At 40.2% G+C, this 26,832-nt stretch overlaps 2 protein-coding genes across 5 annotated transcripts in view; one reads left to right on the plus strand and one right to left on the minus strand.

The window, feature by feature from the left end:
* Nucleotides 1-26,832, minus strand: part of IL18 (interleukin 18) — an 84,043-nt gene that overhangs the window by 50,021 nt on the left and 7,190 nt on the right. The gene's annotated exons all lie outside the window — the stretch shown is intronic.
* On the plus strand, nucleotides 227-26,198 carry BCO2 (beta-carotene oxygenase 2). The gene is made up of 10 exons (XM_090291033.1): nucleotides 227-431; nucleotides 599-714; nucleotides 1,393-1,495; nucleotides 7,805-7,933; nucleotides 12,957-13,086; nucleotides 20,138-20,246; nucleotides 22,537-22,674; nucleotides 23,233-23,415; nucleotides 23,917-24,027; nucleotides 26,034-26,198. The coding sequence occupies exons 1-10, from the start codon at nucleotides 242-244 to the stop codon at nucleotides 26,145-26,147; spliced, it is 1,323 nt and encodes a 440-aa protein (XP_090147159.1). The 5' UTR covers nucleotides 227-241; the 3' UTR covers nucleotides 26,148-26,198.

Below are 26,832 nucleotides of genomic sequence, written 5' to 3' on the forward strand. Positions count from 1 at the left end.
GAGTCACATGAGTAGGGTTTTTCTTTAGCCTTCTTAAGTGTGAGGTTTTTGACAGGAATAAGGGTCAGGAGGATGTTAGTATTGTCTTACAGGTCATAGGCCATCATTCCTTCATGTCCATGTTCTCAGGTTGTGCTGGGAACCCATCCCATTTCCGTATCTCTATTTGAAATCTCTCATTTTGATCCCATGTTTTCTTGCTGATATTTGTTTTACTAGGTACAATCACTGGTTTGATGGAATGGCTTTGCTTCCCCAGTTTAGAATGGAGAAGGGCACAGTGACATACAGGAGCAAGTTTCTACAGAGCGATACATATAAGGCCAACAGTGTTCGTAATAGAATTGTGATCTCAGAATTTGGCACACTGGCTCTCCCTGATCTATGCAGGAATATTTTTGAACGTTTCATGTCCAAGTTTGAGCTGCCTGGTAAGTGGCTATTAATGTGCCCAGAATTTGCATGTGATACTGTTGATTAAATTGCTATAATATATGAAAATCTATATAAATCTTGAAATATTTTTTTTTGAGAGGATATTTAAACTGCTGTCTCTCTCCTATTGTGGTGTTTAAATTACTCTGGGGTTTGGTTTCAGCAATAACTGACAACACGAATGTCAACTATGTGCGGTACAAGGGTGATTACTACGTTAGTACTGAGACCAACTTTATGAATAAAGTGGACATTGAAACCCTGGAAAGGACAGAAAAGGTAAAATAGAGGTTTAAAAAATGAATAAAATAGACCCCCAGATTTCTTTTCATTCAAAATAGTTTTCAGTGCAGTAGATATCTGAACAAGAAATTGGAACCTTAACCAAACAAAAACAAAATTACTCATGGTGCACCCTCTGTCCTGATTAGAATGACCTGTGGGGGTTGCTTTTCCATAATTCTAGACTCTTCCTTAGTCCTTATATCTGAAGGCTAGGGTAAAGGAAAAATACAACAGTACAGATCTACTTTAGCTAGCTCATGTTTTTCCTAGCTACAAGGAGAACTGGACTGGAAATTGTCTAGACTCATACTGCTTTTGCTTGACACATTAATTAAAAGTTAACTGAAATTTTGGACCAGAATTTTAATTTTAATTCTTATTCTTTTGAATTTGTCTGTGATCTTGGGGAAAACAAATTACCCTTATTGGATAATCATTTTGGTCCATTTTTTTGTTTGTTAGTGGTGAGGTTTTTGTTTTTATATTCTTGGTCTTAATTTTTTCTTTAGTAGGGAAAGTAATTTTTGATTCTCAAAGGTAAGATATTAGGGCTTAGGTTGTAGTTTTCATATCTTATTTTAAGGGTATTTGACACATCTCTACTTTCTATGGATCTAAATAGAGATCTGCCCATGTAACGTTTTAAAGTCTCTGATGGTCTTAAATTTGTAGGTAGACTGGAGCAAATTCATTGCTGTGAATGGAGCCACTGCACATCCTCATTATGACCCAGATGGAACAGCATACAACGTGGGAAACTCCTATGGGCCACATGGTAAAGTGGGATGGAGGTATTTAAAAAAATAATTAGGAGTTTGCCCTGGCAGGGTAGCTCAGTTGGTTGGATCATTGTCCCATATACCAAAAGGTTGTGGGTTCAATTCCCGGTCACGGCACACATAAGTAGGTTGTGGGTTCGATCCCAAGTCAGGGTACATACAGGAGGCAACATGATCAATGTTTCTCTCACACATGGATGTTTCTCTCTCTCTCTCTCTCTCTCTCTCTTTCTGTCTCCCTCTCCCTCTCCCTCCCACCCTTCCACTCTCTCTAAAACCAATAAACATATCCTCCAGTGAGCATTAAAAAATAATAATAATTAGGAGGTAACTATCTTCCTGGGGTTTCATTATGGTTTAGATATAAACATATGAAACTTCATTTGAAAGATTCAGAAAAAAATCTCCAAAGTGGCATTACTGAACTTAAAGTATATACTTTATCTTTAAGTATGTGTTCTGTGGTGCTTTTGCATGTATGCTTAGCAGCTGATTTTTTTTTAACCTTCCCAACATCACTCACATTTTTATGTTGCATTGTGCTTTTTGGCTTACAAGCATTGTAGGGATTTTCAATATGTATTTCTCAAACTTGAATTTTTAAGAAGTACCATATTGTAAGTATAAGAAATTTAGAATTCTGCAGCAAAGATTTAGGGAAGATACATTGTCTATCACATGGGAAAGAATTTATTTTTATAATGGGACTAATATGTCACAAAGTAAGTTAAGGTTACAGTGCAGTTTCAATCACAACCATGTACATCACATCCCTTTCCTGGTCATCCTCATACTTCCCCAACTGCCTACCAATCTGCTCCAGAAGGTTCTAATAGCTAATAATGGTAGCTAACATTTATTGAGTGCCTAGTATGTGCTATATATTTTCTCATTTAATCCTATAGCACCTCTCTGAAAAAGGTACTGTTATCACTCCATTTTATAGACAAGGGCCGCGAATCTTGAGAAGGTATAAGACACTCGCTTAGGCAAGCTTCTAAGTGTCTAAAACCAGACTTGGCACCAAGTCTGTGAACCATACCCAAGGCTGCTATTAGTTACACTCTGTTAGACCACCTTAATAATTATTCATTTCTGAGTACAGAAGACTCTCAGGATGTGCAAATTCATGTTTCTTTATCTGAGTACACATGTCTGTTTGAAAAGAATGTGTAAGATTAAATCTTTCTGAGTATGTTCATTGTCAATCAATCTTTCATCTATAACCTATAAAAGTTTTGTATAGATTAATTTGTAACTTTCGTGAGTAACTGGCTTTGTGGATTGTTCATCTCTACCTCTCCATAGTTACACATGTAAGTGTATATGAAAATGAATATTGCAGGGTTGTTTTTTACTGGCTCAAGTAGAGATAGGGTACCCAGCTCTCTCTTCTTTATTACCTGACCACAGGTAGTGGGTAAACTAACTCAGCAGTTTTTTGTCCATCTGTCTGTTTTGATCATTACAAAAGTCCAAGTGGATAACTTTATAACTGGTTCATAATGAGAAATACTGTTTAACCATTCTGAATTATATATTCTAAAATAGTGGTTAGATCAGTCATTCTCAGCCTGTAGTGTGTCTAAAAGCTATCTGGAATGCTTCCTAGCAATGTAGATTACTACACTTCATAGATTGTGGTTCAGTAGACCTGAAAAAGGGTCCAGAATTCAATAACTTCCTCACCCCTTGGTGCATTTTAACAAGGTCTCAGGTGATTTTGGTGTAGGTGGCCCCTGGGTCTTTGAGAAACCCTACCGTCATCCATCAGAGGCTGTGCTTGTTACTTTGCCTCAATTTGCTGTTCAGGAGATCCTGAAGAGTTTCCCAGAGTTAGACTCCCAGTATTGGGCGGGTCGCTCCTATGGGCATTCCTCTGCTGGGTGTTGTTCCCTGGGTCCTCATCCTAACTTGTAATTGGAACAGTTCATTAACTAATAGTGTTTAAATTTAGTGAATTGAGTAATTGTCAATTATCCAGTGGCCAAGACAGGAAATGTCTTCTCATCTCAACTGAAACTGGATTTACTTATTTTTTTTCTTAATTATTTGGTTCAGTGAGTTGTTGAGCTGGAACTCAAATACGTAGTTGAGGGAGCTTAACAACCTAAGATGTGTTTGGGGGAAATTTAGAGATTCTCATTATAATAAACTGCTTGCTAGTAATTTCTAAGTATGGTAAATAAAAGGCTTTTAATTAACTTTTCTAGGTGTTTAAAAAAGGCTTTTAAAAACAAACAAAAATTCTCTAAAACAATCAATCCAACTAGTTTTAGTAATATTGTAAAATATTTAATTACTTAGTGATGCAGTAGTCTTGGAACAATGGAGTTTCTCTTTAATTCTTTTATAACTCATCACTATATAAAGCATGATATTTTATATATAATGGGCTCTGAAAACACATTTATATTCCCAATCTAGACCTCCTCAGTATTTTATGTCTAATTGCTTACTCGCTGTTTTTACTAGAATGTCTAATAGGCATTACAGAATTATCTTGTCTAAAACCAAACTCCTGATCTTTTCCCCTAAACTTTCTGTTTAAAATATTTCCCACCTCAGTTGATGGTAACTCCTTTCTTCCAGTTGCTCAGGACGATAACTTTGGAATCATCCTTCACATCTCTGTCTCTCACATCCACATCCAGTTGGACAAAAAGTAATTTCAGCAATGCCTTCAAAATACATCCACAATCCAGCCACTCCATCTCACTTCCCTGCCACAGCCCTGGTCTGAGCCACCCTCTCTCTCATTTGAATTATTATGATAGCTTCTTAACTAGTCTCCTTGGTTCTGCCCTTACCCTATTTAAGGTTATTCTCAGTGTATCAGACAGGATTTTTTTCTTTCTTTAAAAAAACTTTAAAAAATTTAATCTTTATTGTATTTTTTTCCATTGCCATTTAGTCCCCTTATACTCTTTCCCCCCCCAGCAGTCACCACACTGTGGTCCATGTCAATTAGTCCTTTTTCCTTTCACTCAATCCCTCCACCCCCTAACCTCTGGCCCCCAACAACGGTCATCTGCTCTCCATCTATGAGTCTGTCTCTGTTTCGCTTGTTAGTTCAGATTATTAATTAGATTCCACATGTGAGTGAAATTATATGATATTTGTCTTTCTCTGACTGGCTTATTTCACTTAGCATAATGTTCTCCAGGTTCATCCATACCCACCCTACCTCATCTCAACTTTTCTCCTTGCTCACTATGACAGGGCCTCACTGTTATATATTGAACACTCTAAACTTACTCTTGGCTGAGACTCCTTGGGTTGTTCTTTTCTCCTCTTAGAAGGCATTTCTCCCAGATATCTTCAGGACTCTCTTCCTCACCTCCTTCAGATATTTACTCAAATGTCATCTCAGTAAAGCCTTCCAAGATCATCATATTTAAAATGGAAATAATAGCACCCATGTTTATATACTTACTCCGGATCCCTATTCCCTGGTTTATTTTCCACTTATTATCATCTGATGCAGTATTTTTACTTATTATATGATTTATTAGAATTTGAGCTCTATAAAAGAAGGGCCCTTTAAAAATTTTGTACACTTTTATGTACAAGTGTCTAGAATATGACACCTCGAAGAGTGCCTGGAATCTAGTTGGCACTCAATAAGTGAATAAGTGAGTAGAGAACTGTATAGTTATCTTGTTCCAAAAGAAGCTTAGTGATTGCAAAAATACTATGTTACCCTAGTTCTTCAGAACCTACATTGAGAGTTCTAATACCAGGAAGATAATTTAATATGACCTCAATATTTGCTTATCTATTGAATGATTTAACAAACATGTTGTTAGTAAATCCATCAATAGCTATTTATGGTGTACTTACTAAATCATAAGTCCTTGTTTGGCAGTGAGGATGCAAAGATGAAGCAGATAGATCTGCTCTTAAAAAGTGCTACTTGTTTATCTGCTTATTCCATTATCATTTGGGCCCTATTTCTTTGTCCCAGTAGAAGCAGATAAACAAGAAGATAATTATAGTACAATGACAGAGAGATAATAAGGCATAAAGGAGGGGCAACAAATTACTTTGGGTGGGGAAGACTCAGGGAAGGCTATTTGAGGAGTAGATGGATACCTGGGTTGATTCTTGAAGAAGTAGTAATAGTCAGATGAATAATTGCATGAATGAACGTTGATGAGACAGGATGAGATGGTGTTACCGAGCAAAGCAGGGCTCTTTCACATCCCACCTTGGTGTATGACCCAACAATTAGTGCTGAGAAAAACAGGTCTTTATTTACAATATTCAAACCTGTGGGGACTGGGAGCACTTCAGCTCAGGGCCCTGTTTTCCCACAAGACTCAGCACTTCCCTTGCTCCCCAAAAAGCTATGAGCGAAAACAAAGCCCAGTGGTTCCCCATTCCTTATCTGTCAGCTCTCTCCTTCAGGATCTGGGGTACATTGTCATCAGCCTCTGTATAATAGTCCAGAGAGGCATGTGCCATGTTCCACTAGATCATGGTGAAGTCCAGGAAAGGCACAAGTCCTAAGAGAGTGTCTTCTCCATATGTCCCGAGTTCCTAGAGTCCAGACAGAGTCTGGGACTGCAAGGCAGAGTCCTTGGTGGCTTCGGAGTCAGCTGGAGCAGGCACAATCAAAGCAGATGTATGTCTACTTTGCTATTAGCCCAGGCTGCATGGCTGAATCCTGACTACAAACTGTATAGCTGCTGTGTCCTTCTCACCATGGACCAGCTTCACTACAAACTGCATAGCTGCTGCTTTTTTACAGGCAGCAGGACTGAATCCCCTTCTGGCTCATGGCCCCTTCCTCATGGCTACTCCTCTTCTGCACTAGCTCCACCTGCATGGCGCTCTCCCATGGTGAACCAGCTCTCCTACAAAGCTGCCTAGCTGCTACATCATGGCTCTCTCCCTTTATACACCAGACTTCATAGCCAACTCCCGTCTACACCCTTTCATACCACTTAGTTTCTCTCTCAATCCTCATGGCTCGCCCTAATTTTACATGCTGACCTAGAGTACCATACGTCATTGTTATGAAAAGTATCTTAAACCTATCCTCTGCCCTTTTACCTGGGGGCAGCATAGCTTCCGTTCAGCAAAGGCTAGTATCTTAAGCCTGTCTTCCACCCTTTTGCCCTGGGCTGCAGCACAGCCATTATCTAGTTACCAACTTGCCATAGAATGCAGAATACCTTAAAAGCTATATTATTTTGCTTTCTTTGCCTGAGGGATATAATTGTGGGAGAAGGGATGGGCTGGGAGGGAGGAGCAATGGGGTTAAAATGGGACAACTGTAATTGAATAACCGTCAGCAGCCGTCCGTCTCGAGAGACGATGGTGTAGCTTCTTAAGAGTCTATCTGCACAGCCGAGAATGGCTGTGCAGTCCGACTCGGGAGTGACACGGTATCTGTCTCCTCCCGTGTTGAAGCGACATCTTGCGATGACACTGGAGTGTCCTCTCCAGTGAAGCTGAAGCTACAGAGCCTGGGCAGGGTGATATGGAGGGTCTGCTGTTGCCCATGCAGCAGACCCCCCCTCTCTTCGCAGCTGAAGGGTCCAAGGGAAAGACGGAGTCAATACAGCTTGGCTTCAGGTGCGCCGCAGGAGTTGCCGGTGTTGACTACAACGTCAAACCGCCTTAGGGACTCCGGCTCCGGATTTTCTGTCGGGGTTTACTCCCTTAGCCTTTCCGCTGAAGAGGTATGCCGCAAGGCAGCGGAGGTTTTTTGGGGTCAGAGTTTTCCTTCTCTGATGAATTGAATAACCAAAAAAAAAAAAAAAAATTAAAAAAAAAGCTGTATTATCTCCTTCCCCCACCTCCAAAACCATAAGCTATGGGAACTTTGGAAACCCCTCCCCTGCTCTGTTATAATGGGACCTAACGCCACACCAGGGATCCAGAGGACTGGATTTGGACAGGGATACAAATGAAGATTGTAGTTGTTGGGATTGGACAGTGGGGAGAGGGACAGATAGAATTTGAGGATATTTCTGGCTGCTACCTTATCTTTTCCTATGAAGTAGAGATTGAGTTCATCTTCAGGGAGTGAGAGGATAACCATTTGAGAGCATTAAAATATAATAAACTGCTGGTGAATTACTTTGTGTCTGTTGTTTCAAAATCTTAGCTAATGACTTTCACAGAGTTTATATATTTTAATATCTAAGTCTGTTTGCAATAACCTTTCATGAAATATGGGTGTTGGGCATATTGCACAAGTCGTAACTGCTTTTGCCTAGTCCATAGATGCAAGGGTTATCTTTTATTCTTAGACTGTATGTAAAACAGTTAAAGGCCAACTTTTCATTTTCCAGGTTCTTGCTATAATATTATTTGGGTTCCTCCAGAGAAGGTGGACCTTGGGGATACAATCCAAGGAGCCCAGGTGATGTGTTCTATTGCTTCTGCAGAGAATTTGAAACCTTCTTACTACCATAGCTTTGGTGAGTCCAGTGGTGGAGCAAATTGCAATGAGGCCTGCGTTAATGTCACTACAGCAGAGGGACTAGCTTTGGCAAGTGCTCTGTTAATACAGTTTATCAGAGTATGACAATGAGACCAAGGTTACATTTTAATGCCAGTTACATTTTTTATGGTTAGTAATATAGTTCTTACCTTAGCCAACTGACTGCTTGAAAAGATATTTTAGTACAAGTAATTACTAAAAATTAATTGATAATTACAAGAGTGAACCGTAATGTAAACTATGGACTTTGGGTGATTATGATGTGTCAATGTAGGCTCACTGGTTATAAGAAATGTACCACTATGGTAGGGGATGTTGATAACACAGAGGCTATGCATGTATAAGGAGAGAGGGTCTATGAGAAATCTCTGTACTTTGCCCTCAATTTTATTGTGAACCTAAAACTGCTCTGTAAAGGTAGTCTTTTTAAAATATATTTTATTTATTTTGGTATTACAATTGTCCCAATTTTTCCCCCTTTGCCTACATCCACCTGTTACCCCCCTTCCCTCCAGCAATCTCTCCCCTTAGTTCATGTTCATGAGTTGTGCATGTAAGTTCTTTGGCTTCTCAACATTTCCTATACTATTCTTGACACCCCTGTTTATTTTGTACCTAGCAATTATGTTTCTTAATCTCTGTACCTTTTCCCCCTTTCTTCTACTTCCCCCTCTCAGCTGATAAACCTCCAAATGATCTCCATATCTATGATTCTGTTCCTGTTCTGGTTGTTTGCTTAGTTTGTTTTTTTAGATTCAGTCATTGATAGTTGTGAATTTTTTGCCTTTTTAATGTTCATAGTTCTGATCTTCTTTTTCTTAAATATGAAAACATTTCATGTAATAGTGGCTTGGTGATGATGAACTCCTTTAGCTTAGCTTTAACTTGTCTGGGAAGCACTGTATCTTCCCTTCCATTCTAAATGATAGCTTTGCTGGATAGAATAATCCAGGTTGTGAGTCCTTCCTTTTCATCACTTTGAATACTTATTGCTAGTAAAGTTTCTTTTGAGAAATCAGCTGACAGTTTTATGGGAACTCCTTTGTAGGTAACGCTCTGCTTTTCTCTTGTTGCTTTTAAGATTCTTTATCTTTAACCTTTAGCATTTTAATTATGATGTGTCTTGGTGTGGTCCTCTTTTGGTCTAGCTTGTTTGGGACTCTCTGTGCTTCCTGGACTTGTATATCTATTTCCTTTACCAAATTAGGGAAGTTTTCTTTCATTATTTTTTCAAATAAGTTTACAATTTCTTGCTCTTCCTCTTTTTCTGGCACCCCCTATGATTTGGAGGTTGGTATGTTTAAAGTTGTCCCAGAGATTCCTAAGCCTGTCCATATTTTTTTTTTACTCTTTTTTCTTCCTGCTGTTCTGATTGAATGCTTTTATCTTCCTTGCGTTCCAAATCGTTGATTTGATTCTTAGCTTCATCCTCTCCACTGTTGGCTCCCTGTAGATTTTTATTTCACTTAAGAGTAACCTTCATTTTTTCCCTATGTTTTTGCCATACTCAATGAGTTCTTTGAGCATCCTGATCACCAGTGTTTTAAACTCTGCATCTGATAGGTTGGTTATCTCTGTTTCCTTTAGTTCTTTTTCTGGAGTTTTGTTCTATTCTCTCATTTGGGCCATATTTCTTTGTCTCCTCAATTTGGCTGCCTCCCTGTGTTTGCTTCTGTGTATTAGGTAGAACTGCTTTGACTCCCTGTCTTAGAAAATAAAGCTGTAAATTATGTGGGGAGGAGCCTTAGGTACTCACCTGGGCAGGGCAACTCACTTCACTGCTTTATGGCTTTGTGTGGGGGGAGGGCTTGGAGAGGGGACAGTGTTGGTGCCTGGCTTCTGGAGGTATGCCCAGCACTTTCCCCATTTCCAGTCACTTCACCTACTTCCCATATACAACTGGCACCCTTCCAGTTGTTGCCCTTGTGAATCCTAGAGTGGGTGGGTTTGCATATGTTTTAAATCTCTGTAGGCCATTTAAATGAACTATCCTGAAAATTTGGCAATTTCTTCCACCACCCCAATCCCCACAGGTTTTATAGCCAGAAGTTATGGGGCTTGATCTTCCCAGTGCTGGAACCCTGGGCTGTGTGGTCTGGCCTGGGATCACTCATTCCCAAGGTCTCCCTCCTGATTTTTATCCACCACATGTGGATGTGGGACTGCCCATTCCACTGCTGCCACCACCTGTCTGCTCCACACCGCGTTTCTGTGCCTTTGCGCCTATTTCTGTGACTCCACCCCTCCTACCCACCTGGTCAATGTGGCTTCTTTAAATCCTTGGTGGTTGGACTTCCATATAGTTCGATTTTCTGATGGTTCTGGTTGTTATTTGTTTTGAGATAGAGCTGTAATTCTCTATGTGGTTGTGTGAGAAGATGAAGCATGTCTACCTAATGCCTCCATCTTGACCAGAAATCAAAAGATAAAGTCTTGATGTAAAACCCATTTGACCATAAAAAATTAATTTACAGGATTCAAAATTTCAGGAAACTTTAAAGACCACAACTATTTATATATGAAAAGATCTTAACTATATTTTGGGGGGAAATTAATATTCTATGTAGATTGCTTCATCTTTTTCCTAGAATATTTATCTTTTTCATTCTAAACCTGAAGCCAAACTGTTCCTGGATCCTTACCCTCAGTATAAATAGCAAAAAGGATTAAGGAATAAAGGTTCAGATCATAAATCACATTTTATATTATGCTTCTTTGTTTTGTTCCTAAACCAACACAATTTTACAAAAAAGAAAAAAGATAAAAAGCAAGTTGAGGGTACTTAACCCAAAGCATTCTAAGCAGTTCCCTTTTTCATGTAGGAACAGGAAACATGTATAACAAAGCTGGAAAGCCGTGAAGAATTGTTTCTGGTGTGTTTTGTTTAGGTCAGTGGCAATGTGCACAAGCGTTCAGACAAGTCCCCGCAATGGTCACATTTCAGACGACTCTAGTTTACCAAATAACATTCTTTCTTTTTTTAAGTATATTTTATTGATTATGTTGTTACAGTAGCCCCAATTTCTTTTCCCTTATCTCCCCTCTGCCCAGTAACCCCTTTCCCTCCAGCAATCCCACCCCCCTTAGTTTATGTCCATGGGTCATGCATATAAGTTCTTTGGCTTCACCCTTTCCTCTATTACTCTTAAATTCTCCCTGTCTATTTTGTACCAACCAATTATGCTTCTTAGTCCCTGCAAAATTTCCCCATTTCTCCCCCTTCCCCATCCCAGCTGATAACCCTCTGAATGATCCCCATACCTATGATTCTGTTCCTATTCTGGTTTGCTTAGTTGGATTTTGTTCTTATTTCTTAGCTTCAGTTGTTGATAGTTGTGAGTTTGTTGTCATTTTAATGTTCATAGTTTTGATCTTATTTTCTTAAGTCCCTTTGACATTTCATATAATAATAGCTTGATAATGATGAACTACTTTAGCTTTACCTTGTCCGGGATGCACTTTGTCTGCCCTTCCATTCTAAATGATAGCTTTGCTGGACAGAGTAATCTTGGTTGTAGGTCCCTGCTTTTCATCACATTGAATACTTCTTGCCAGTCCTTTTTTGCCTGCAAAGTTTCTTTTGAGAAATCTCCTGATAATCTTATAGGCACCCCTTTGTAGGTAACTCTGCTTTTCTCTTGCTACTTTTAAGATTCTCTCTTCATCTTGAACCTTTGGCATTTTAATTATGATGTGTCTTGGTGTGGTTTTCTTTGGGTCTAGCTTGTTTGGGACTCTCTGTGCTTCCTGGACTTGTATGTCTATTTCCTTTGCCAAATTTGGGAAGTTTTCCTTCATTATTTTTTCACATAAGCTTTCAATTTCTTGCTCTTCCTCTTCTCCTTCTGACACCCCTATTCAGATGTTAGCATGTTTAAAAGTTGTCCCAGAGCTTCCTAAGCCTCTCCTCATTTTTTTCAATTCTTGTCTCCTCATTTTGTACTGGTTGACTGTATTTTTCTTCCTTATATTCCAAATCCTTGATTTGAAGCCTGGTTTCCTTCTCTTCACAATTGGTTTTGTGTGGATTTTCCTTCGTTTCATTTAGCATATCTTTCACTTCATCCCTTATGCATCTGCCATACTTAGGCATATCTGTCAAATCTGTGAACATCTTTATCACAAGTGTTTTGAACTCTACATCTGTTAGGTTGGCTATCTCCTTGTCACTTAATTCTCCCACTGGAACCTTGATCCGTTCCCTTTTTTGGGCCATGCTTCTCTGTCTCCTTATCTTGACAGGCTCCTGTGTTTGTTGGCTTCTGTGTTTTAGGTAGAGCTGTCGCACCTGTTATGTTGTAATGGGTGGAGCCTCAGGTATTCGTCAGTAAAGGGCGACCTATTTCACCACGTTGTGGCGCTGTGTGGGGAGGAGGGGTCTGAGAGGGAACAATGCCACCTGTACAGCACTCGCCCTTTTTCTAGGCACTTCTCCCACTTCCATATGGGCCTGGCACCTCTCTAGCTGTTGCCCCGGCCATTGTTCCCAGGGTGGGTGGCTCTGCAGACATTCTAGGACAGTTGGGGCCCTTTAAACAAGCAGAATCTGCTGAGAGACTCATAGTTTCTGCCTCTGCCCCGACCCCCACTGGTTTGCACAGTCAGAAGTAATGAGGCTTTATTGTCCCCAGTGCTGAAAACGTGAGCTGTGTGGTCTAGTCTGGTGCTGGGACTGCTTCCCAGGTGTCCCTCTTGACTTTTTTAAATGTTTGACTGTGCCTTCCACCGGCCTGCTGCTGCCATCACTGCCACCACTGCTGCTGCCACGATACCACGTCCTTTCCGCCCCTCCTTCCTGTCTGAATGAGTATTTCTTCTTTATATCTTTGTTTGTTGGACTTCCATGCAGCTCAATTTTCTGGAACTTCTGGTTGTCTCTAGTTTTGAGGTAGTTGTATTCCTTCTTAGTTGTGGAGGGAGACGCAGTGTGTCTGTCTAGGCCTCCATCTTGGTCGGAAGTCCCCACAAATAACATTCTAATGTTTGCTGGAACTTTTTAGGAATGACGAAGAACTACATAATCTTCATTGAACAACCTCTAAAGATAAATCTGAGGAAAATCATCACTTCTAAAATTCGGGGAAAGGCCTTTTCCGATGGAATAAGCTGGGAACCCCAATATAATACACAGTTTGTTACAACTGATGAACCAATATTGATACTTTATTACTAAAGTCTGTAGTTCACATTAGAGTTCACTCTGTGTGTTGTACCTTTTACTGGTTTTGACAAGTGCATAATATCTTGTATCCACCTTTATAGTATAATTTCACTACCCTAAAATTACTGTATTCCACTTGTTCTTACCTCTCTACTTCCCTGAACCCTTTGCAACTACTAATCTTTTTACTGTCTCTATAGTTTTTCCTTTTCCAGAATCTTATATAGTTGGAATCATACAGTATGTAGCCTTTTCAGACTGGCCTCTTTCACCTAGCAATATGCATTTAAGATTTCTCCATATCCTTAGTGGCACCATGGCTCATTGCTTTTCATCGCTAAATAATATTCCAGTGTATGGATGTACCACACGTTGTTTATCCATTTACCTATGGAAATATATTTTAGTTGATTTCAATTTTTGGCAATTATGAATAAAATTGCTATAAATATTTGTGTGTAGGTTTCAGCTGTGTCTGTTCTGCTGTTAAACCTAGCCACTAAGTTCTTAAACTCACTGCATTTTTCAGTTTCAAAATTTTGATTTGGTTTTCTTTTATAATTTCTAGTTCTCTGCTACAATTCTAAATTTGAAAGAATTTTCTTCAACATAACTCTATTATCTGAATCCCCTGTGGCTTTGTTTCTGTCCTCTGTTGTTTACTTTTTTAAAAATCATGCTCTTTTGCCTTCTCATGTGCTGGTTAATTTTTATTATATACAGACTATTGTGTTAAACTTTGGAGAAGATTTTCATTTGCTTCTGGCAGACAGCTACGGTACATTATCAACTCCACAGATATATAAGTTTTAAAAAAGATTTTATTTATTTATTTTTAGAGAGAGGGAGAAAGACAGGATGAGAAACATCAATGTGCCAGAGAAATATCAATCAGTTGCCTCTCTCATTTCCCCAATTGGTGACCTGACCCACAACTTAGGCATATGCCCTGACTGGAAATTGAACTGGCGACCCTTTGGTTCACAGGCTGACACTCAATCCACTGAGCCACACCAGCCAGGTCTATAATTTTTCATTTTATTTTTCGATTACAGTTTTCATTCAACAGTTTTTTTGTATTAGTTTCAGGAGTACAGAACAGCAGATAGACATTCATATAGGTTACAAAGTGTTCCCTCCAATAATCAGTGCTCACCTGGCACCATAGGTAGTTATTATAATAGTTAACTATATTTCCTATGCTTTACCTTACATCCTCATGCCTATATTGTAACTACCAATTAGTACTTCTAATACCATCACCTTTTTTACCCAACACCCTTTCCCTTTGGCCTCCATTGTTTTGTTCTCTGTAACTGTAAGTCTGTTTCTATTTTGTTTGTTCATTTTGTTCTTTAGATTCCACATATAAGTGATAGCATATGGTATTTGTCTCTCTCTGTTTGGCTTATTTCACTTAGCATAATACACTCTAGGTTCATCCATACTGTTACAAATGGTAAGATTTCATTCTTTTTTATGGCTGAGTTTTTTATCCACTCATCTATTGATGGACACTTGGGTTGCTTCTATAGCTTGGCTATTGTAAATAATGATGCAGTGAACACAGGGGTGTATATATTCTTTCAAATTAGTGTTTTGGGTTTCTTTGCATATATATCCAGAAGTGGAATCTCTGGGTCATAAGGAAGTTCCATTTTTAACTTGTTGTGGAGCCTTCACACTGTTTTCCACAGTGGCTACACCAATCTGCATTCCCATCAACAGTACAAAAGGGTTCCTAGCCAGCAGTTGTTCTTCGTTGATTTATTGATGATAGCTTTTCTGACAGGTGTGAGGTAGTATCTCATTGTGGTTTTAATATGCATTTCTCTGATGATTAGTGATGTCGAGCAACCTTTCATATGTCTATTAGTCATCTGTATGTCCTCTTTGAAGTGTCTATTCAGGTTTTCTGCCCACTTTTTTTTAAAGTATATTTTACTGATTATATTGTTACAAAAGTTCCAATTTTTTTCCCCTTTGCTCCCCTCTGCCCAGAACCCTCCCTCCCCCAACAATCCCCCCCCTACCCCCCAGTCCATTCCCATGGGTTGTGCATACAAGTTCGCGGCTTCACCCTTTTCAAAATCTTTTCTCATTAGGGTCAAGGGGTGAGGGAGTTGATGTGACTATATTCTTATAAAAGGGTAGCTAGCATGAAGAATCCTTGTGGTGGTGGAACTGTTCTGTATCTTGAGTGTGGTAGTGGTCACATTAATTTACACATGACAGAATTGCATGTTTAACTAGTGAAGTCTAGTAAAGTTAGTGGATTATGTCAATGTAAATTTCCCAGTTGTGGTGAAAGTGGATGAAGGAGACATGGGTCTCTCTGTATTATTTTTTCAATGTGGTAAAATATAAATTACATCATATTTACTATTATAACTGTTTTAGGTGTACAATTCAGTGGCATTAAGTACTTTTAACAATGTTGTGCAACCGTTATCTGCTTCCAGAACTTTTTTTTTTTTTTTTTGGTTTTTCAATTACAGTTGTCCCCTTTTCTCCCAATTTCTCTCCCCCACCCAACCCATCCTCTCTCCCGCAATCATATCCCTCCCCGTTGTCCATGTCCATGCACTTCCAGAACTTTTTCATCAAGGCAAACAGGAACTCTGTACCCATTAAATAATAGCTGTCTATTCCCCCCTCTCCCCAGCGCTTGGTAACCTCGATTCTACTCTCTGTTTTTATATATAAATTTGCCTATTATAACTACTTCATACAAGTGAAGTCATACAAGATTTTTTCTTTTGTGTCTGGGTTAATTCATTTAGCATAATTTTTTTCAAGGTCATCCATGTTGTAATATGCATCAGAATCTTCTTTCTTTTAAAGGCTGAATAATGAAATATTATACATACTATATTTTATTAATCTGTTGGTAGATATTTAGATTGTTTTTACTTTTTGATTATTGTGAATGGTACTGTTAAGAATATTACACAAGTATCTATTTGAGTCCCTGTTTTCAATTCTCTTTGGTATATATCTAGAATTGCTGGGTCATATGATAATTCTATGTTTACCTTTTTGAGGAACTGCCAAACTGTTTTCCAGGGCAGCTGCACAATTTTACATTCCCACCAACAATGTACAAGTGTTTCAGTTTCTTCACATTCTCACCAATACTGTTATTTTCTGTTTTCGTTTTTTCTAAAACTTTTATTATAGTCATCCTAATGAGTATGAAGTATTATCTCATTGTGGCCTTGATCTGCATCTCCCTAATGACTAATGATATTGAGCATCTTTCAGTATACTTATTGGGCATTTGTATATCTTGGTGAAAGATATTTCTTTCAGTCCTTTGTCCATTTTTTAAAATTATATTTTATTGATTATTCTCCTCCAGTTGTCCCAATTTTCCCCCTTTGCCCCACTCCACCCAGTTGCACCCCAACTCCCTCAGGCAATCCGCATACCATTGTCCATGTCCATGGGTCATATGTATATGTTCTTTGGCTACTCTATTCCCTATTCTGTACTTTACATCCCATGGCTATTCTGTAACTACCAATTTGTACTTCTTAATTCCTTCACCTGTTTCACCCATTCCTCCACCCCTCCTTCTCATCTGCCAACTGTCAAAAACGTTCTCTGTATCTATGATTGTTTCTGTTCTGCTTGTTTGTTTGCTTTGTTTTTAGATTCAATTGAAGACCCTTTAACAGTTTATATAATAATGGTTTGATGGTGATGAACTTAGTTTTTTGTTATCTGGCAGCTCTTTATCTGTCTTTTGATTCTAAATAGTAGCTTTGCTGGGGAGAGTAATTTTGGTTGTAGGCCCTTGCTTTTCATAACTTTGGATACTTCTTGCCAGTCCCTTCTAGCCTGCAAAGTTTCTTTTGAGAAATCAACTGATGGTCTTATGGGAGCCCCCTTGTAGGTAACTAACGTCTTTCTCTTGCTGCTTTTATGATTCTCTCTTTGTCTTCAACCTTTGGCATTTTAATTATAATGTGTCTTGGTGTGGGCTTCTTTAGATTGATGTTGTTTGGGACTCTCTGTGCTTCCTGTACTTGTATGTCTATTGCCCTCACCAAGTTAGAAAAGTTTTCTGTCATTTTTTCAAATAGGTTTCCAATTTTTTCCTCTTTCCCTTCTCCCTCTGGCACCCTCATGATTGAATGTTGGTATGCTTCAAGTTGTCCCAGAGGCTCCTTACACAGTCCTCATTTTTTTGGGTTCTTTTTTCTTCTTGCTCTTCTGATTGGGTATTTTTTGCTCCCTTGTATTCTAAATTGCTCATTTGATTCTTGGCTTCATTTACTCTACTGTTTATTCCCTGTAAATTGTTCTTTATTTCAATTAGTGTGTCCTTCTGACTGGATATTTTTTATACTGTTATGGTTCTCACTAAGTTCCTTGAGCATCCTTATAACCAGTGGTTTTATTTATTTATTTTTAAAATATGTTTTATCGATTATACTGTTACAGTTGTCCCAATTTTTCTTCCCTCTGTTCCCCTCCACCCAGTGGTCCCCCTCCCTCCAGTTGTCCCCCTCTTTTAGTCCATGTCCATTGGTTGTGCATATAGTTCTTCTCAACCTCTTCCTGTCTACTCCATTCTGTTCTACTATGCTTCTTAATTCCTGTATCATCTCCCTCCCTTACCCCCTAACCCCTCCCTGCTGACCTCCCCCCAATATGTTCCCCATACCTATAGTTCTTTTTCCTCTCTTTTGCCTATTTAGTTTGCCTTTGTTTCAATTCCCTAGCTTCTGTTGTTGTTTCTTGTGATGCAGTTTTCATGTTAGTGTTCATAGTTTTGATCCCCCTTTTTCTAAACCAGTCCCTTTAACATCTCATATAATAGTGGTTTGGATCTAATGAACTCTTTCAGTTTTATTTTGTCCTGGAAGCACTTTCTCTGCCCTTCTAGTCTGAATAACAATTTTGCTGGATAGAGTATTAGTGATTGTAGGTTTTGGATTTTCATTCCTTTGAATATTTCTTGCCAGTCCCTTCTTGCCTGCAGGGTCTCCCTTGAGAAGTCTGCTGATAGCCTAATTGGGACCCCTTTGTATATGATTCTTTTCTTCTCTCTTGCTGCTTTTAAGGTTCTCTCTTTATCTTTAATTTTTGACAATTTGATTATAATGTGTCTTGGAGTGGTTCTCCCTGGGTCAAGTTTTTCTAGAACTGTCTGTGCTTCCTGGACCTGTAAGTCTATTTCCTTCTCCAAGTTTGGGAAATTCTGCTTTATTATATTTTCACTTAATTTTTCAATTTCTAGTTCTTCTTCTTCACCCTCTGGCAATCCTATAATTCTTATGTTCGATCTCTTATAGCTGTCCCAGAGGTTTCTGATCCTCTTCTCACTTTCCTTGCCTCCTGTTTCCTCTCTCCGTGCTGGTTGACTATTTGTTCCTTCTCTAGGTTCCGGTTTGTTGATTTGAACTCTGGATTTTATTTCCTCACCATTTGTCTCGTATGTGTTTTTGTTTTTTTTCAGTATGAGTGGTTTTCAATCCTTTCTCGTCTTTTTCCAAATCTTTTGTTAATTCTGTAAGCCACTTGGTAACAATGGCTCTGAACTGAGCCTCTGACAGGTTTCTTATTTGTTCATCTGTCAGATTCTTCATCTGTTGCCTGGGGAGCTGTGCCACCAGGATTTCTATAGTTGTCTGCCTCATTTTGACAGATTTGCGTTTTGCTTTCTTGGGCCAGCTATAGGGGGCGGAGCCTGTGTACTCATCAAAACCCAGCGACCGGGGGCGATCCGCAACCTATTTTGCCGTGCTGTGGCGCTTTGTCATCACTGCCCAGTGACTGGTGGCGATCTGCAACCTATTTCGCAGCGCTGTGGCGCTTTGTGTGGGGGCGGGGGTCCAAGATGGATTTCTGCCGTTATTCTCCGCTGGGAGACCGGGATCCGTCCTCCTGCCCTCTGGGCCTCACTGTCCGAGGCAATGCGGTGGCTTCTTTTCCCAGCGTTGGGGTCGGGAGCTGCTGGGGCTCTCGTGCAGCCTGGATTGCTCTCCCTGCTACTGTCCCTGGTGCTACCACAAACAGCACCGCCCACTTTCGCTCTTCTTACCTGCCTGACGAGCGCCGCTGGTGTATAACTTTGTACGTTGGGCTTCCATGTAGTTTTATTTTCTGGAATTTCTAGTTACCTTTTGTTTTGAGACAGTTGTATTTCTTTCTAGTTGTAGAGGGAGACTGAGCGTGTCAGTCTAAGCCTCCATCTTGGCCGGAAGTCTCCTTATAACCAGTGCTTTAAACTACATCTGATAGATTGCTTGTCTCCATTTTGTTTAATTCTTTTTCTTGAGTTTTGTTTTGTTCTTTCATTTGGGCCATGTTTCTTTGTCTCCTCATTTTGGCAGCCTCCAAGTGTTTGTTTCAATGTATTAGGTAGACCTGCTATATCTCTCAGGCTTGGTTAGTGGCCTAACGTAATAGGTGTTCTATATGGTCTAGTGGGACAGCCTCCCCAAGCTGGGTACTCAAGGGTGCCCAGCATGTAGGCTGTGTATACCCTCCTGCTGTAATTGAGCCTTGATTGCTGTTGGCATGACCAAGTTCAGCCACTGCCGTGTTCTGTCTGGAGTCACCTGGCATAAACTACAAAGTGATCTGCAGATGGCTGCTACTTGTGCTGGACTTGAAGGTGCTCAGGTGAGTCCAAGCTGTAAACCAAAGCCAACTACTGCTAGTGCCAGGCCTGGGGCAACTTAGGGAGAAGTACAGGGATCATTGCAACTTAGGGAGAAATAGAGGGATCACTGAAGCCAGATGCTGCTTGTTTGAGAGGATTTAGGATTGTCTGCAGCATGGGCCAAGATAAGCTATTTGTATGGAAAAGCAACTGGAAACAGCCTGGGTAGAGCCCGGAAATTGGGTGAGGAAGGGTCTCAGGAAATCATGAGGGTGGGGCAAACAGTGTGAGCCAGGTTGATGAAGTCTCAGATATGGCACTCGCCTGCTGGCTCTGTGGCTTTGTTGGGGGAGGGTTTAGAAAAGGAACAGTGGCCTCTCTCAGCACTTCTATCTGGGATAAAGCTGCCCCACAGCTCTTGTCCTGATGCCGGATAATTCAGTTCCTCCCCATATGTCTCTGATGCTCTTCAATTTGCTGCTCCTGTGCCGGAGCTCAGAGGGAGTAAGTCTGGTAAGTCAATTCATGGGTCCTTTAAGAGGAACTGCCTGGGACTCCAGAAGTTTCTGTCTTCGACAGCCTCAATCTCTGCTGGTTTTGACAGCCGGAAGTTATAGGGACTTATCTTCTTGGCACTGGAAGCCTGGGCTGGGGGTCCTGGTGTGGGGGTGGGACCCCTTGCTTCTGAGATATCCCTCCTGATTTTTATCTGCCATACATGGGTGGGGGACCAGCCCATTCTGGGTCCCTACCCCTGCTACCAATCTCAATGTGGTTTCTTCTTTAATTCCATAGTTGTAGGACTTCCATTAAACTCTACTTCTGACAGCTTTGAAAGATGGTTGTTCTATAGTTTAGTTGTAATTTTGATGTGGTTGTGTGAAGAGGTGAGCTGTATTTACCTATGCTGCCATTTTGACTTGAAGTCCCCTTTGCTCATTTCTTATTCGTTTGTATTTCCATATTTTACAATTCATGTGAATTTACAATGATCTCAAAATAAAGAAGTTTCATAACATTTAATCAAAATTTATTGAGTATCTTCAGCCTTGTAGCTGCCTTTTCCTAAAAGCAACTTAGGTCCTTAGACGAAAAATTGCTCCCAATATCTAGTTTATCTCCTCCCAGATCTCCATCCCACCCTCACTGCTTTTTTAGCTCACCAGTGCCTTCAAACAACTGTTTTAAACATTTAGTCCCACTTTTCTAGCTGTTCTCAAAGGGACAGTTGATCCACATAATCTAATCTACCATTATTGGAAGTCTCTTTTTGTACAGCTATGGTTTTGCAAAAGAAAAAATATTTAAATAAATTTAAAAAATAATTTTTAAAAAGCTAACTCTTTATGCAGCTTAAAAGTAACACTAAATCTTTACTCAGTAAAAACATTTCTGCATGAGATGGAGGTAATATGAATTAGGTATATGGGGAGAAATGGAAGTTTGTTCTCCTTCTTACAATATTTTTTAAAGTTAATTTTTAGAAAGAGAGAGGGGAAGAGACTGAGAGAGAGAACATCAATTTGTTGTTCCAATTATTTATTTATGCATTCATTGGCTGCTTCTTGTATGTGCCCTGACTGGGGATTGAACCTGTAACTTTGGCTCCATCTTACAATATTTTAAGGGAGAAATATGCACTTAAAGCATTCTTATTGTCATAAAAATACAATTATTTTATCAGGGCTTCTTGCTTAAACATCATCTCTGCAGAGAGGCTGTGTTGTGGGTCTCTAAGACCACCCCTTGATAATTCACTAGGAGGAGTCGCAGGTCCCAGAAAAGTCGTCGTCGTCGTCGTCGTCGGCAGCCGTCCGTCTCGAGAGACGATGGTGTAGCTTCTCAAGAGTCCATCTGCACCGCCGAGAATGGCTGTGCAGTCCGACTCGGGAGTGACATGGTATCTGTCTCCTCCCGTGTTGAATCGACATCTTGCGATGACGCTGAAGCTACAGAGCCTGGGCAGGGTAATATGGAGGGTCTGCTGTTGCCCAGAAAAGTCAGCAAGAGGAAAAGATGTGGGGTTGGGGGCAGGGGAGAGACTGAAGGAAACCAGAGTCCTTGGAAGCATGCATCTGGTTGTCCAGGGTTTTTGTTGGGGAGTTGCATAGACATATAGCTCCTACATGGGTAACTTCAGTTACTGAACCTCCAGACCCTCAGAGAAAAAGCAGAGGTTCATTATAAATTACATTGTTAGCATAAACTATCTGGATAAACTAGTACAGTGTGACTCAAGGCATCAGGCATGCAAAAATACTTTTATCAGACAGAACAGTCCAAGGAAGAGCTTAGTTCCCAGGTGCCAGACAAGGGCCAGACATGAAAACAGGCCTTTCTTGTGAATGTGCAGGGTTTGAGCAACCTGGGCCTGCCAAGTTAACCCTTTTCCACACAGAGGTCTATCCTGACCAGACTTGAGGAAAGAAGCAGCCCTTCTCACTCTCCGGTTCCTCACCTTGCTATGTGTTTCTTAATGGCACTTATCACTATCAGACCTTGGGCTAATATAATCATTTGTTTATTTGACAGTAATTAAATAATGTTTGTTTATTACTTATTATTCTTTCTTCACTAAACTATAAGTTCCATGAGGTCAGACTTTGTTTTGTTCACTGCTATATTCCCAGTGTCTCACACACTACCTATAGTAGGTACTCAACAGGTAAATTTGTTGTATAAATGAATGAATGAAAATGATCATTAGGAATGCCAATAATGTTGCCTGGATCTAAATTACTGGGACATGCTGTTCTTCTATGAATGACAGTTTTCCATTTGTTTGTTTCTATCTCCTGAACAGGTCTATAATTCAGTAGCCAGATCTTTCCCTCGAAGGTTTATTTTGCCCTTACATGTCAGTTTGAATGCTCCTGAGGGACAGAACCTCAACCCACTGTCCTATTTTTCAGCCAGTGCTGTGAAACAGGCTGATGGCAAGGTAGGCTATGATCGGACATCAGACTAAGGCTTGAATTTTAGTGGTGTCTTTTTATTCATTGGCTGTTCTCCACAATGTTTGATTCACAATGTTTCATAACATTCAGCCGAGTAGGGTAAGGTCCTGGTACATTGCACAAGAACCTCAGAATTCTAGTTGAGAGTGAGCACCGTGTTTACTGATCCCTTTTGTGTTTTGAAATAGTATGTGCAACTTTCTAATGGTTGTAAAATGTTTAAACATTTGGGATTGGTATTGACCACCTTGCCCTTCAGATAATTTCTGCTTAGTACAGGCAGATCGTTGTGTAGCTATCCACGTCTTAGCTTTAGTAGAATAAAAAGCCTGCTTGTACCTCCTATCAGCTTAGTCACAAAAACTGATATTTCATGCATTCATACACATGATGGAAAGAGGAACAATATACAAAAATTACACAGAACCTCCACTTCCAAGCACTGTTAGAAACTCTTACAGAATATCAGCCCCCTCACAGACCGACACTGAAGAAAGTGAGAATTAAATAGTCATTACAAGTCCTTCTGGGATCTTTTTTAGATTTGGTGCTCTTATGAAAATCTACATCCCAAGGACTTAGAAGAAGAAGGAGGTCTTGAATTTCCCCAGATCAACTATATCCGATTCAGTGGCAGAAAGTATAATTTCTTCTATGGCTGTGGCTTTCGGCATTTGGTGGGGGATTCTCTGATCAAGGTTGACGTGGTGAACAAGACAGTAATGGTAATGAAAACCTCTTCTTTTATAAAACCTTAGAAGATCTGTTCTGCCCTTTGAATTAGTTTCTGTTTTGTTTAAGGTAGCTTTTGAGATTCTTTAATATTGAAGCAGCTCAGCCATTTACTTTTATTAAGTTTGAGAACCATGGAATTATGTGGGTAGGGTTATGTTCCCTCTAGGAATCCAAAATGAACCAGAAGCCCAGAAAAGTGATTCTGTGCTTGATGTTGTTTCAAGAGAAATCATGGGGATAAGGTTACTGGCATACCTATATTTCAGGCTGGTGGGAAATTATAAGTTCACAAATTGTGTTTGATGATGATGGAATCTGTAGCTGCAAAAGCTCCCTCTCTTTCCCCTATGTTCAGCTCAGTAAGTCTGATTTTTTAACTGTTGGAATATTATATTGACAGCCAAATTCATGCTGGAAGAGAAAAAAAGCTGTTGAAAGCTTCCAGCTCATAACTAGTCTTCTATCAAACACTTTTTTGGGGGGACTTACAGGTTTGGAGAGAAGATGGCTTTTATCCTTCAGAACCTGTTTTTGTTCCAGTACCAGGGACCAGTGAAGAAGATGATGGGGTTCTTCTTTCTGTGGTGATCACCCGCAGCCAGGTAAATGTATTTCCCTGTCACTAGTCAGAAAGAGAAGTAACACTGAGCCTTTTGAAGGTTATATTTAGTGATGCGGTTGATTGTTTATTGTATTTCCAATTTGGCCTCTCTTTTCTTCCTCTCCTTACTATTTATGTACCCTTTTTATCATAATCCATACTTTTTATTATTTTATATTTCTATTTGTAGAGCTATAATTTATATTTGCATGAAAGTGCATTTACAAACTACTTTCATACATTTTATCTTAGTCATCAAAACAACTTCGTGGGCTACTGCTTACACATGTGGAATTTTTAACTTAAGGGAGTTGAAAGAGAATTATATCAGATCTCATAGTAATAAAGCCAGTATTTAATTTTGGTCTTCTGTCTTCTGGTCTAACATTCAGACCACCATCAGTGCTGCCAATTTCAGTTGAGTGACCCAAAAGTCTAATGTGGTAAGCCCTGTCCTGGTGTCTCAATAATATCTAATTTCTCATCTAGGGTAGTCTTGTGGCAAATAGGTTCCCTCTCAGTGCCAGTTTCTTTTTTATTTATTTACTTATTTTTAGAGAGAGGGAGAGGGAGGGAGAAAAAGAGGGAGAGAAACATCAACCAGCTGCCTCTTGGACACCCTGACCAGGGACCTTGCCCTCAACCTTGTGCCTGGCCCAGGAATCAAACTGGTGACCTTTTGGTTTACAGGACAACACTCAACCCACTAAGCCAGACCAGTCAGGGCTGAGTACTAATTTTGATCAATTATTAGTGGCTGCCTGGTGTGTAGAATCCTAAACCTTTTAAAGAGTTTGGTGAGAAATGTGCTCTGATCAATTGGTCAGGTCTACCATGGTTGTAGGAGGGGTTAGTCCTCATCCCATGGACTTGCCACACCTGTAATTATACCTGGAAGGAAAACTCTGACTCCAAAAAACCTCCGCTGCCTTGCGGCATACCTCTTCAGGGGAAAGGCTAAGGGAGTAAACCCCGACAGAAAATCCGGAGCCGGAGTCCCTAAGGCGGTTTGACGTTGTAGTCGACACCGGCAACTCCTGCGGCGCACCTGAAACCAAGCTGTATTGACTCCGTCTTTCCCTTGGACCCTTCAGCTGCGAAGAGAGGGGGGGTCTGCTGCATGGGCAACAGCAGACCCTCCATATCACCCTGCCCAGGCTCTGTAGCTTCAGCGTCATCGCAAGATGTCGATTCAACACGGGAGGAGACAGATACGATGTCACTCCCGAGTCGGACTGCACAGCCATTCTCAGCGGTGCAGATAGACTCTTAAGAAGCTACACCATCGTCTCTCGAGACGGACGGCTGCCGACGACGGAATTATACCTGGGCGGATCTCAGCCTGCCTTGTAATGCTACATTTGAACAGCTCTAAAGCAACAGAAGTTGGAGGCATTTCTCTTTTAAATCCTCACCTGAAGATATTTTTTTCATTGCTTTTAGAAAGAATGGATGGGAGAGAGGGAGAAGAGGAGGGGGAAGTGGAGGAGGAGGGAGAGGGAGAGAGAGACATCAATTGATTGCTTTCTTGTACATGCTCAGCCAGGGTCTGCACATTGACTGGGAATCGAACCCAAACCCAGGCAGGTGCCCTGACTGAGAATCAAACATGCAACCTTTCGGTCCTTGGGGTGACACTCCAAGTAACTGAGCCACACTGGCCAGGCTGGAGGGGTTTCTAATTTGGAAGAAAGGATTTCTGTGTCTCTTAGCAAACTGAAAAGATGCAGGTAAATCCTTAAACTCAAAGAGATCTTATGAAGGTGATTGATATAAACAATTTTTTCACTCTGGGTTTGAACTTCTTCAGCCCTATTTTCCTTTCAGTCCAATTCAGCATTTCAGGAAATGTTTAGTGAATGGATAGGCAAGGCACTATGCTGGGTGCCGGGGACAGATATGAAGATGAATAAGACATGGTCTCTCCCTTAGGAATTTTATAACCCAGTGTAGGAGAGAGACATATTTTTGATAGGAAAACATTCAATATTGTCTTTTCTTTTCTAGAATAAAAGCAATTTTCTCCTAGTCTTGGATGCCAAGAACTTTGATGAGCTGGGCCGAGCAGAGGTGCCTGTGCAAATGCCTTATGGGTTTCATGGCACCTTCGTCACCGTATGATGGGAGAACCACAAGGTCTGGAAACTAGGTTTAAAATGAATGTGCTCTGTACTAAAGAGAGATGAAAAAGGCCACATTACCCTCAACACCATAAATATCTGGTTTTAAAATTTCTGTTAAAAAGATAATTCAGGAGATAATTATGGTTTTATATTTTCTTAGGGCTTTTCCTTGAAAACATTAAGTAAGCGTTGGTAGGACTTTTGAAGATAGTTTTAAATTTGTATTTGCTGGATATACCTTCCTCTATATAACAAGAATACATGAAAGAATGGTGGGTGATAGAGACATTCACAATTGGGAGAAGAAATACAAATAATCATAGATAGTAGGATATGAGTATTGACCTGAAAAGCGCCTGGTTTTTTCTATCACAGCCTATGTGTTACCACTGGCCCTCAGGTCCTCGCAGAGGACAGGAAGCCAGCTTGATGGCTTCTTTTAAACTGCCTGTTTCTCTGCAGCTGCTGTCAAACCACCCATTACTAACCCCCACCCTGCCCCTGCCCCCAACTTAGTCTTGGCATGGTGGTGTTTTGAAGGACAATGCTAAAATCTGGCATTTCTTCTAATCTCCACATGTATAGTTCTTCAGAAATTAATGAAAAATTGGTAGTTCTTCATTTAGTTGGGCAACAGGTGGCACTAGAGACCATTTAATCCTCACATTTGTAAACCCTACCAG

Source organism: Furipterus horrens, unplaced genomic scaffold (assembly GCF_987537825.1).
Source record: "Furipterus horrens unplaced genomic scaffold, mFurHor1.1.pri manual_scaffold_2, whole genome shotgun sequence".
Taxonomy (NCBI): domain Eukaryota; kingdom Metazoa; phylum Chordata; class Mammalia; order Chiroptera; family Furipteridae; genus Furipterus; species Furipterus horrens.

Excerpts from the sequence above, each read along its gene's own strand:
- BCO2 (XM_090291033.1), top strand. The coding sequence starts at position 242 with ATGGCTTTGCTTCCCCAGTTTAGAATGGAGAAGGGCACAGTGACATAC. Across the intron at positions 432-598 it reads GTCCAAGTTTGAGCTGCCTG|CAATAACTGACAACACGAAT; the intron begins GTAAGTGGCTAT and ends GTTTGGTTTCAG. Across the intron at positions 715-1,392 it reads CCCTGGAAAGGACAGAAAAG|GTAGACTGGAGCAAATTCAT; the intron begins GTAAAATAGAGG and ends TTAAATTTGTAG.